This window comes from Heterocephalus glaber, unplaced genomic scaffold, assembly GCF_053883595.1.
Source record: "Heterocephalus glaber isolate CG9 unplaced genomic scaffold, H.glaber_assembly_v1.0 deba00000594, whole genome shotgun sequence".
NCBI classification, from domain to species: domain Eukaryota; kingdom Metazoa; phylum Chordata; class Mammalia; order Rodentia; family Bathyergidae; genus Heterocephalus; species Heterocephalus glaber.
The window spans coordinates 20,924,364-20,936,667 of NW_028258151.1; the positions used below are offsets into that span (position 1 = coordinate 20,924,364).

At 39.2% G+C, this 12,304-nt stretch overlaps 1 protein-coding gene across 5 annotated transcripts in view; it reads right to left on the reverse strand.

Annotated features, from left to right (window-relative positions):
• The window catches only part of Tspan32 (tetraspanin 32), a 53,183-nt gene that overhangs the window by 34,507 nt on the left and 6,372 nt on the right, over positions 1–12,304 (reverse strand). For 4 of the 5 annotated variants that reach the window (XM_087205510.1, XM_087205507.1, XM_087205506.1 and 1 more), the window contains exon 2: positions 2,001–2,113. The exons of the other annotated variant lie outside the window; for it this stretch is intronic. In XM_087205510.1, the coding sequence (XP_087061636.1) occupies positions 2,001–2,029 (29 nt within the window). In that variant the 5' untranslated portion in view covers positions 2,030–2,113. The remainder of the gene's footprint in view (positions 1–2,000; positions 2,114–12,304) is intronic. 5 annotated transcript variants of the gene reach the window in all.

The window sequence follows — 12,304 nt, forward strand, 5'->3', positions numbered from 1 at the left end:
AGACTTTTACTCACTGGGTGCCTAAATAATTACTAAGATGATTGTCAAATGATGCTTTTCTAATTCATCTGTCTTGTACATTTATTAATTGAGATTCAATTGTAAAAAAGAGCTTTTCTCCTCTTTTATAAATGAATGAATAAATAAACAAATTTCAGGATAGACTTATGAAATTCTCTTCATTCAGTGTGTCATCACTAAGTTTACTGCTAAATTACTGTCATTATTTATTTTGATGCTTCCAGCAGAAGCCCTTTTGAGCTGCTTTCTGTATCATTTTGACACATGTCCAACAGCTTTTGAACAGCTAACTTACTTTCTGATAGAGAAAGAAGCTCCAGGCTCACCCTGGGCATTTCCTGCTCAATCTTGGAATCAGCCATTGTGCCATCAGCCATTGAGTATTCCTTTTAATGAAAAATGATATTTTTAGAAGCCATAGTCTAGACCCTGAGAAGTAGTAATCCATGCATACACACATGTACATACATCTGTGTCTCATCCTCTGTTGTGATCTCTCTATTCTAAAATCATGAGCATATAGCAATTCCTCTGATTTCACTCCAGCACCCAAAGTTGCTCCAAACTTCTCTGGCCAGGAGGTGCCCGGTCTTCATTATCCTAAATACATGTGTGTGGTCATTTCCTCTTCCTTTATGTGACTAGTCACCTGATCTTGCTGTGTTCCTGTCCCTGAAAACAGCAGGCCCCTTCCCCTCCTTGGACATGACCCCTCCCCAGCTCTGTCCCCCGTCCCTGCTGCCTTGACCACTTCAAGCTATGACCACTTCAAAAGGGAAAAAAAGGAAGGGAAGCAATAATATGCTTTAACTAAACAAAAGAAAAGTGGAAGGAAGGGAAAGAGGACCTTTCCCCCTCTTCTTCCCCTACTGAAGGCTCCAGCAGGGGCCAAGGCTTGGGTTGTCCCAGACACATGTCCAGAGAGAGGCACTGCCACTTCTTGGGAGCAGGGACACATGGGCTCTCCTATTTGAGAGGAGAAGCAGCCATCTGATTGCATGGGAGCACAGGGGCAGAGTCCCTGACAGGAGAGAACAAGAAGTGCAGAGTATCCCGTTGGAAACTCAGAGATAGACAGGCCAGGTGTCAGCAACACAAAGCAGGGGTGAGAAGGCACAGAACACCGGTGTGAAAGACAGTCACTAAATAACACAGTGAGTGGAATAAAACAGTGACAGGAAATGAGAACATGAGAGGATGTATCAAAAGGGGAATGTCCTGGAAGGCTCAGGAAGAACAGTGAGGTGGAAAACAACAAGGAAGCTAAGATGCATAGGGGAGAAGTGTGAATGAATAAATGGAGAAAAGTGATGGAGGGAAGAGGAAAATGGACAGGAGGAGATGTTTGGAGAAATTATTAAAGTGAGTCCCCCACAACTCAAGCACAGGAAAGTGGCTCCAATGGGCCAAAGAGGAAAGACACGCTACAGTGAAACTAAAATACCAAAGATCTAAACACACAGTAAAACAGCAGATTGCCTAAAAGAACCAGAATGAGATTTGCATTGATCTTCTCAAGAGCAGCACTGGATATAAGAAGACAGAAGAGTAACATTGCACAAACCCTGAAGATAAATAACTTTAGCCACAGGATATTACAGGGTTTAATTATTGTTTCAACACAGGGTAGGATGAAAAGAGTCTTAGACGCACTGAGCTGAGGCATATCATGGATTTTTGCTGCAGAAGGCGTCACTTTGCTGACACTTAGAAGGAGGCCTAACAGTCAGAGAAGCTCAGCCTGGAAGGTGCTATCACCAACAGAGAGGCACAGCAGATGACACCACCAGAGTACAACAAACCCTTCTAGAAATTAATGTAATGGCCATGTACCTGACCATTGTATGTCCTGACCATTGCATGAGTGTGTGGAAGATGCTGCACTCCATCAAAGGACCCTGGTAGACTTATGTGGAGAAAACAGATGGACATTTCAGGTGAGGGTGCTGTAAAGTGACACAAATGGCCACCATCCCTACCTCAGTGTAGATACGCAGTGCAATCCCATTAGCAGGTCGGCTGGGGAGTCTGAAGTCCTCAGAGAACTTGCTCCGACACTGACATCACAGCATAAAAGCCCAGGGCTTAGTGACTTTGAAGAAAAAGCAAAAAAAGGAAAGATTTGCCCTGAGTTATTCTAAGACTTATAATGAAGCCTAATATCAAAATCCCAAACCACATGGAATTGGCACAAGAGGAAAGTTAGACCAGACAGAGATAAGAGCTTGGGGACATGTGTACCATGCCCTACAAACTCCATTAGTTCATGAGAGCCCTGTAAATGAAAAGCATCTGCATGGGAAAATATCTCTGTTAATTTTAATGGGAAAATTATGGTGGACTCCATCCCAACACAATACCTTTGCATTTTTACATATAAAGTAATGTGCCAATTAGGGAATGAAAATAAATTTGAATGAGTAATAAAGAACATATGGATTTTTAAATCAGTTAGTCAATGTCTAAAAAAATTTCTGCTGAATTTGAATTTTTAGAATTGTGTTGTAGAACAGATCAATTTTGGGAAAGTTAGCATCTTAATAGTGAGTCTTCCATTTGTGGAAGTGAATACTTCCAACACAGTGTATCTCTCCATTTGTTTATGTCTTTAATTTCCTTCACTAATGTTTTATGTATTTCAGTGTACAGGTTTTATGCATCTTTTGCTATATAATATTTTATGTTAGTGTAAATGGCATATTTTAGTTCAATTTTCAATTTCTCTTTGCCAGTGTATAAAAATAAAAATTGAGTTTGTATATTGATATTGTGTCCTGCGACTTTAATAGTTGCTTTTTGTTGTTGTTGTTGCAGTACCAGAGATCGAACTCAGGACCTTGCCTTGCGCTTGCCAGGCAGGTACTACACCCCTGAGCTACTTCCCTGGCCCTTAGTCTTGCTTTAAATAGCAAAGTGTTTTTATAGATTTGGTCAGGATTTTTCATAGATGATCATGTTTTCCATAAAGAATATTTATTTTTTCTTTCCAGTTGGGATATCTTTTTTTCTTTTATTTGCTTTTTTGCACTGAGTAAAAACTTTCAATCACTGTTGAATAGAAGTTGTGAAAGAGACATCTTTGTCTTGTCCCTGATCTTGGTTGGATATGGGTGGCATTTAGGGTATTTTTTTTAAAAAATCATAAAAAGCTTAATGCCTTTTAGAGGCTGAGAAATTTTTCTTCTATTCCTAGTTTGTTGGGATTTAAAAAATCATGAATGGCTGTGGGATTTTGTCAAGTGTTTTTTTTGTATCTATGGATACTATGCCATGAGTTTTCTTTTTAAATTAATATGGTCAATTAATAAAGTTGATTTTTGGGGCCGAGGATTTAGCTCAGTGGTTCTACCTCCTGCCTTGAAAGCGCAAGGTCCCAAGTTCAATCCTCAGTACACTAAATAAATAAATAAAGTTGATTTTTAGAATGTTAAGCCAAACTTGCATTCCTAGAAACAATGTTATGTTTGATTTGATTTGCTAATCTTTTCTTTATAATTTTTACGTCAATTTTCATGAGGAATATTACCATTTTCTTTTATTGTTCTCATATGGTTTTGCTTGAACAATGAGTTGGAAAGTATTCAACTCTATTTAATTTTTCTGGATGAGTTTGTGTAGTGTTGGTTTTATTTTTTCCCTAAATATTTGGCAGAATTCACTAGTGATGTCATCAGGCCTGGAGTTTTTTTTTTGTAGGAAGGTTTTTTTCCACACAAAGATAATTTACTGAATTAGGACTATTTTGGTTATATACTTTTCTTTTTGATACTGGGAATCAAACTCAGGGACTTGTGCTTGCCAGGCAGGTGCTCTGCCACTAAGCTACATTCCTGGCCCTGTTATATACTCCTTTATAGGTAAGTTTTGCTAATTTATGTCTTTCAAGGAATTTGTCTATTTCATCTAAGTTGATGAACTTATTGACGTAAAGTTGCTCCTAATATTCTTGCTATATATTTTAGTATATGTGCTGCCGAAGAGAGCACAATTCTTGCTATATACTTAACTTTTGTAGAATCTGTAGTGATGTCCTCTCACCCAGTCTGTAACATTTCTTTTCTTCTCTTCTTTCCTTTTCTCTTCTCCTCTCTTCTCCTTCCCTCTCACCCCTTCTTTTCCCATCTCTCTTCTATCTTCCTCTCTTGTCTTAGTTACTTTTCTCATTGCTGAGACAAAATACCTGACACCCAAAGTTAAAGGAGGAATGGTTTATTTAGCTCACAGTTTATAGAGGTTTCAGTCCATAATCAGCTGGCTCCAAGGCAGGGTGGCATTGCAGAGTAGAAACAGTTCATGGTGGGCAGAAGGTAGCAAAGCAATAAGGGGGACGACCACAGATTTCTATCTTATATCTTATCCAAGCTACTTAGGGCAGGTAGCACTCACACCCTTAATTCTAGAGCCCTTGATCCTAGCGTTGCACCATGAATCAATCCCAGTGTCACGCACTCTAGATCCAGACACCTCTGAAAAAGCTACACATATGACTACATGGGCTTTGGAGGAACATCTAGACACAAGCCTTTACACCTCTCTTCTCTTTTCTTTTCTCCCGATCAGTCTGGCTTTTATTGATTTTATTCACCTTCTCAAAGCTTTTGGTTTTACTCATTTCTCTGTCCCCCACACACACACCACCACTAGTTCTTCTCTGATCCTTGTTTCTGTATTTCTTCTACTTACATTGAGTTTGACTTGCTTTTATTTTTCTAGTTTCTAAGAAAGCAGAGGTCATTGACTTGAGATCTTTATTCTGTTCTATATATGTGCTGAGTCTTTGAATTTCTCCTTGAGTATTGTATTCCATGAATTTTGAAAAATTGTACTTTCATTTTCCTTTGGTTCACAACAGTTTCTAATTTCTTTTTTTGTCTGTTGAACCACAGATCAATATTATTTCTTAGATCAATATTATTTATGTCCAAATATTGGGTGATTTTCTTTCTTTCTTTCTTTTTTGGTACTGGGGATCGAACCAGGCAGCAGAACCACTGAGCTAAATCCCTGGCCCTATTGGGTGATTTTCTACATACCTATGTGTTATTAGTTTAATTTAATTCCATCATGGCCAAAAAATATATTTTGTAGGATTTGAATCCTTTTATATTTTTCAAGATTTGATTTGTAGCTCATAATATGATCTGTTTTGGTAAATACTTCATTTACACTTTAAACGGCATGTTTTGCTGTTATAGAATAGAAATTCCCATCAACACAACTCAGTCAATTTGGTTGGTAATGATATTTTCCATTCCTACATATTTTATGATTTTCTGTCTACTTATTCTATCAGGTACCAAGAGAGGTATATAGAAGACATGACTATTGAGGATTTATCTATTTCCCTTCACAGATCCATCAGCTTATGGTTTATGCTTTAACATGTAAAATTATGTCCTCTTCATTGGTCCTTAGTTGTTATGAAGTGACCTTCTTCACTCCTGGAGTGTCTTTATTCTGAAGTTTACTTTGTGGGATATTAAAATGATTCATTTTGATGCATAATTTCTTTCTTGTTTATTTATAGGAAAAACTTTGCTTAGAAAGTAAGAGACTTTAGCTTGAGGAGCTGGAAAAGATCAGGCTAGCCCTTAACAAAAGTCAGTAAGAAAATATAGGAGAAGACTCCAGCATAAGCAGCTGGAGGGGGTACACTGTGATGCAGGGAATCAGACTAGCCCTTGATGCGGAACATCTTTTGAACTCCATGGTGTCTATTGCTGCTAAATAAATACTCCAAAACTTAGTGATTTAAACAACAGGTGTTTATTACCTTGGCTCCTTGTGGGTCAGAAAACAGTTAGCTTGATCTGCCAGATGGGGGACTTCTTACAAAGCTAGATAATCTCTTTTGCTTTGGGCTCCAATAGGGTCAAGTATGGCATGACACTGTTACTAAATCTTTATTTGAAAATTCTGCTGTTTTGGTTTTCACAGGTTTTTTGTGGGGTTTTTTTGCATTAATTCATATTTTTTAAAAATATTGCATTAAAATATCAATTATCTAGATAGCTGAGGTTTTGATGCTTAAATTTTCTGGCTGAGAGATACTTTCTTCCTTCAAGTTCCAGCCTTGGACAGCGATACCTGCATACTTGGGGCCGCCTTGGAGCCACCAACCACAGCACCATCTTACATTTGACATATTTGTGTCTTTATATTTGAAGTGTTTCTTGAAGACAGGAGAGAGTTAGGTCTTGGGGTTTTTTTATCCAAACTTTTAATATTTACTTTTCAATTGGGGTACTTAGATGATTTACATTTAATGTGATTATTGATATTAGTAGGCTTGAGCCCATTATTCTGTAATTTATTTTCTATTTGTCCTAACTGTTCTTGCTTATTTCTTTCTCTTTTTCTGACTTTTCCTTTGCAGGAGGGATTAGGTGAATAATTTTTAAGTTTCATGATTTCCTCCACTGACTTATTAAAACTGTAACTCTTTGTTTTCTGATTTCAGTGGTTGTTGTAGGGTTCATAGCTTTTGTCTTCAACTTGCCATAGTCTGCTGCTGTGGTCTGGATATACAGGGTTCTCCAAAGGTGCACATGGTATTGGCTTAGTCCTCAGCTTGCTGCATTGGGGGTCAGTGGAAACTCTAAGAGATGGGGCCTAGTGGGAATTTTCCAGTCATAGGGACATGCCCTCGAGGGGGATGTGAGACCCTGTCCCTTCCTCTTCAACTCTTTCTTTCAATTCCTGGCCAGGAAATGACTGGTTTTGCTCACCATGCACATTCCACCGTAATGTACTGTTTCACCACAGGCTCCAAACAATGGGGCCAGCCTACCAGGGACTGGAACCTCTGAAACTAGGAGCCACAGTAAATCTTTGCTCTTTATGAGTTGATTATCTCAGGTATTTACAGCAATGGAAAGCTGACTCAGACACTTTCAAGTGATATCATGCAATTTCACACAGCGTAAGAACTTTACAGTAATATACTTCCATTTTGCCCTCAGGGCCTTGGTGCTATTGTCATACAATTTACTTCTACATGTTATCAACCCCATGGTGAAGACTCACTTTGTTTAAACAGTCATTTATCATTTTTTTTTCCTTGTAGTATGGGGATTGAGCCCAAACCTTCATACTCAGTTATATCCCCAGCCCTTTTTTTCTTTTGAGTCAGTATCTCACTAAATCACCAAGTTGCCCAGGCTGGGCTCAAACTTGTGTTCCTCCTGCCTCAACTTCCCAGAATGCTAGGATTACAATTGTGCCTCACTGTACCTGGCTCAAATAGTCACTTATCTTTAAAAGCATTCAAATAACAAGAACCAAAAAAATCATCTATAGTTACAATGTCTGGTGCTCTTCATTCCTTTGTATAGGTCTATAATTCCTTCTTATGTAATTTTGCTTCTGTTGAGACATCTTCATTAACATTTTTGTAGTGTAGGTCTGCAAGCTGTGAATTATTTCAGTATTTGAATGTCTGAAAAAAATCATTATTTCACCTATACTTTTGGAAGATATTTTCACTGGGTTAGAGTCTTGGGTTGATATATTTTTTTCTTCTAGTACTTTAAAGATGTTGTTTCATTGTCTTCTGTTTGCATTGTTTCCAGTAAAAAAGCTGTATCATCTTTAAATTTTTTTGGTAATTTTTCTATTATTTTTTACTTTGGTAAAATATCTATGACATAAAATTGACCATGTTAACAATTTTTAAGCTCACAGTTTAGGGGTAGTAAGTACATTCATGTTATGGTGCGACCATCACTACCATCTAGCTCCTGCAATTCCTCATTGTAAGTGCTCTTTATTCTTTTGTATAGGTCTATAATTCCTCTTATAATTCCTCTTACGTAATTTTGCTTCTATTGAGACACTTTCATTAATTTTTTTTGTGGTGTAGGTCTGCAAGTGGTGAATTATTTTAGTGTTTGAATGTCTGAAAAAAATCATTATTTCACCCCAGTAGTCACTATCCCACTTTCTGTCTCTATGACTCTGACAACTCTAGGGACCTCATAGATGTGGAATCAAATAGTGCTTGTCCTTTTGGGTCAGTTTAGTCCACTAAACATAATGTCCTCAAGGTCCATCCATGTTGTGGCTTGTGTCAAGATTTCCTTCCTTTTTAAGACTAATATTCCATTATATGGAGGGACTACATTTTGTTTGTTCATTCACCTGCCAAAGCACACTTGAGTTGCTTCTACCTCCTGGCTATTGTGAACAATGCCGTTAAGAAAATGGGTGTAAAATATTTTGTATCATCCTTATTTTTAACTCCTCTGTACATAAGTTACTCTTTTGTATGTGTGTGAATGTGTGTTTTTTCTTCTGGCTGCTTTTAGGATTCTTTTCTTTTCTTTTGAGACAGGGTCTTGCTCTGTAGTCCAGTCTATCCTTGAGCTCACTGTCTCGCTCAGGCTGGCCTTGAACTCATGACAATCCTCCTGCCTTAGCCTCCTGAGTGTTGAAATTACAAACATGCACCACCACGCCCAGCTAGGATTTTTTTCTTTACTACTAGTTTCAAACCATTCGTTTAAGCTGTGTCTTGGTGTTGCTTTCTTCCTTAGGGTTTGTTGAGCTTTGTGGATCCTTAAGCTTATTATTCTTATCAAATTTGGAAAAATCTCTTGCATTTTTCCCTTCAAATCTTTCCTGTCTTCTCTTTCTCTCATTTTATGCAGGGACTCCAACTACATGTGTATTAGACCACTTCAGTTGTCCAGATCTCACTGCTATCCCTCTCTCTCTCTCTCTCTCTCTCTCTCTCTCTGCTTAATTTTGCTGTTTTCAAGGCTGTTAACCTTTTCTTTCACAGCCTCTAATTTGTCATTTATCCAACCCACTACTCTTCATCTCAGACATTGTAGTTATCATCTTTAGGATTTCAATTTATGTCTTTCAGTTTCATTTATATTTTCCATGTCTCTAGCATTCAACATAAGAAATGCAATCATATCTGTTTTAATGTCCATGTTTGTTAATGTTGTTGTCCTTGTAAGTCTTTGTTGGTAATGAGTATTTATTCATTTATTTATTTACTTCCTGGCTACGTGGCATATTTTCCTGCTTTTTTGTGTGATTGGCATTTTTGATTGGATATCAGGCACTGCAGCTTTTGTCTCTTTAGGTGCCAAGTATTCTGATAGTCCTACTTTTTAGCTTTGTCCTGGGGCATAGTTGAGTTACTTGGAAACACTTTAATCCTTTCAAGACAGACTGGACTATAGCAGTGCTCAATTCAGGGCAAACTGTTTCCCTGTACTGAGGCAAGATGTATGTACTGTGTATGTTCTGTGTCCATTGCTTTGTGACTTACGAGGTTTCCATGAGGGATGGTAGGATGGCTCTGTCTGTTCCAAGTGAGAGTTGATCACTGTCCTCTTGTGCTTTCTCATAATTCTCCCTCAGCCTCTGACCTCCTCACACAGGTGTCCTAAGTCTCCATGCTGAATCTTCAGGGACTTTCTGCAGATCCCAGGGCTCTCCCTGCACACCTGTCTCCTTCTAGCCCTCCATCCTGAAAAACAGCTTCCTGGGCCCCTTGGCTCCCAGCTGTCTCCTCCAAGATGCCACTGGCGCTGCCTGGGGACACCTGGGCCACAGCAGTGGAGCTCTCTCAGGCAGGAGCAGGATCCTTTTATTTGTTTTCACCTCTTAAGGACTATTATTCTTTGCTGCCTGATGTTCAGGGTCTGGAAAACCATGACTTCCTAAATTTGGTCCTTTTTGTTGTTGATATTTTGCAAGGGCGAGGGAGAATTCAGTTCCTGTGGCTCCATCTTGGTCATAAATGAAAACCTTTTAGTCTTTTTCATATTTGTACTTAAATCACCTTTCATATATTTGTTGGTCCGAAAGTGTTTTTTCATCTTTCTTATTTTTTTGGTCTTTACAAAAATCAGTTTTTTTACTTTTTTGATTCAATTCTTTTTTCCGTACTGGGAATTGAACTCAGGACCCTGCACTTGCCAGGCAGGCGCAGCACCACTGAGCTACATCCCCAGCTTAATTCTATCTTAATAATTTCTTCCCTCATAATCATTAATTAACCCTTTTTCTTTTCCTGCCCCCCTCCATTCTTCCTCCCCTCCCTCTTCCTTTCTTTTAACTTTATATTTTTTATTGGTACACATTTGTCATATGCTAAGGTTTGGGTCTAGATGTCTCCCCAAAGCCTCGTGTGATCATAGATGGGTGAATCTAGAGCATGTGATGCTGGGATTAAGGGTGTGTGATTACTAAAGCACTACATGATTGGTTTGGCACCGCCTTAACTCTAGTAGTCTGAATAGGATAAAAGGAGCAGAAAGATGCTGTTAAAGTCCCTTGTGGCTTTTGCTGTTTTCTGACACCATGAACTGTTGCTCCTCTGCCATACGCCACTCCACCTTGGAGCCAGCTAATTATGTACTGAAGCCTCTACAAACTGTGAACTAAATAAACTCTTTCCCCTCTAACTTTGGGTGTTGAGTATTTTGTCTCAGCAAGGAGAGAAAAGTAACAACACATCATACATATTGATCACATTCATCATAGAGAATTTGTACCTGTACGTAATATATCTTAATTCTTTTCCCTTTTCCCATTCCCCTCCCCTCCCTTCAACTCTTCTTCATCCCCATTTACAAAATCTTTGTTTCCATTGTTTTCTTTCTATTCTCTTTTCTTTTCCATTTTTCTTCCTTTGCTCCCCTCCCCTCACCCCCTCCTTTGTTTCCCTTCCCCTTTGAACATATTCTTCCTACTTCCCAAGATCTAGCCTACATTATGCTCCTGTTTACCCTTTGGATTTCTCAAACAAGAGAAATAATGCAATATTTAACTTGTGTGTCTGATTTATTTCACTTAAGATCATGGTCTCGAGGTGCATGCATTTTCCTACAAATGACTCAAGTTACTCCAGTGTATATAAATACCACATTTTCTTTATCCATTTATCTGTTGATAGGCATATGGGCTGTTTCCAAGATTTAGCTATTATAAATTGTGCTGCTATAAACATGAGTATGCATATGTCATTATGGTCCTTTCTTTTTTCTTCCTCTTCTTTGCTTTCCTTTCCCTTCTTTCTTTCTTGTCTCTATCTCTCTCTCTCCCTCCCTCCCTCTCTTTTCTTTCTCTCTCTCTCTAAAGATTTTTTTAAAACTAAGGAAATCAACTGAATGGCTTCAAATAGGAAGACTGGGTTATTTTCTTTCTTTCTTTCTTTCTTTCTTTTTTTCTTTCTTTCTTTCTCTTTCTTTGCTTATTTTCCCAAGCTGTTCTCAAACTTCCTATCATCCTATCTCAGCCTCCTGAGTCCTGACATTACAGGCATGAACAAACTACACTGGGTTCTTATTATTTCTTTTATGTTTATTTTTTTATTTTATTTTCCTGGTCTTCTAGTGGTGTATGCTTTGTTCACTTATAGCCAGTCTTCCTTGTTTTTTAAGAAACTCACATAAGATTATCAGATCACTTTGAGGCTTTTAATACTAGTTGCTCTCATGGCTATTTTCAAGAGGCTCATTACTGCCCTTTGATTTCTTCTTTAGCCTAAGAGTTGTTTAGAAAATTGCTCTTTCCTTTCTGCATTCACCATTTTCCAAAATGCTGCTCTGGACATTTTCTTTCTAGTTTTATTGCATTGTAAATGGAAAACATGCCCTGGAGAATCCGTCCAGTGTTGAATGTAGGCCAACTTTCTTCACAGTCTGATGCCCAGATTGATGGCTGCTTCCTGGGAGAAGGAGGGCTGCCTGTCCTCCACCAATGGTCTGGGGGTGGTTGCTTCCTGAGTGCACCTGGCCACTCCCTGGGGCACAGTCCCAGAAGCCCCCTCTCAGCCTCAGACAGCCATGAGGAGCCCAGGCTGGTACAATCCTCCTGCCCTCAGCAATGGGCTAGCCCATCCCATGCCTCACTAACTCACTAGTCAGCCTTGGGCAGGCACCTTCCTTTCTCTGGGCCTTGTTTCCTCTTCTATCATGTGAGGAAACATATGTTCCAAAATGTAGCTTTCATTATTATTCAGTTACATCAAAGCCAACATATGAGGAGACCAGTGCCCTTGAAAAGGAAGCTGTTGTTCTCAGTGTTCCCATGGCGGGCACATAGGCAGAAGGCCATCAGCAGACAGCAGTAAGGAGGCTGACGCCATTCTCTAGGGCCAGGCCCGATCCAGCTGGGCCTTGTGAGGCCAACCCTGCTTGGAGGGTGTGGAGGTGGGCTCCAAACCCAGGAGACCAGAGCAGAGGTGGCAGTGGCATTGGAGGGCAAGATGGCAACCGGGTGGAGCAGTCGCTCGGCCCATGGACAGAGGATGAGCCTGGGT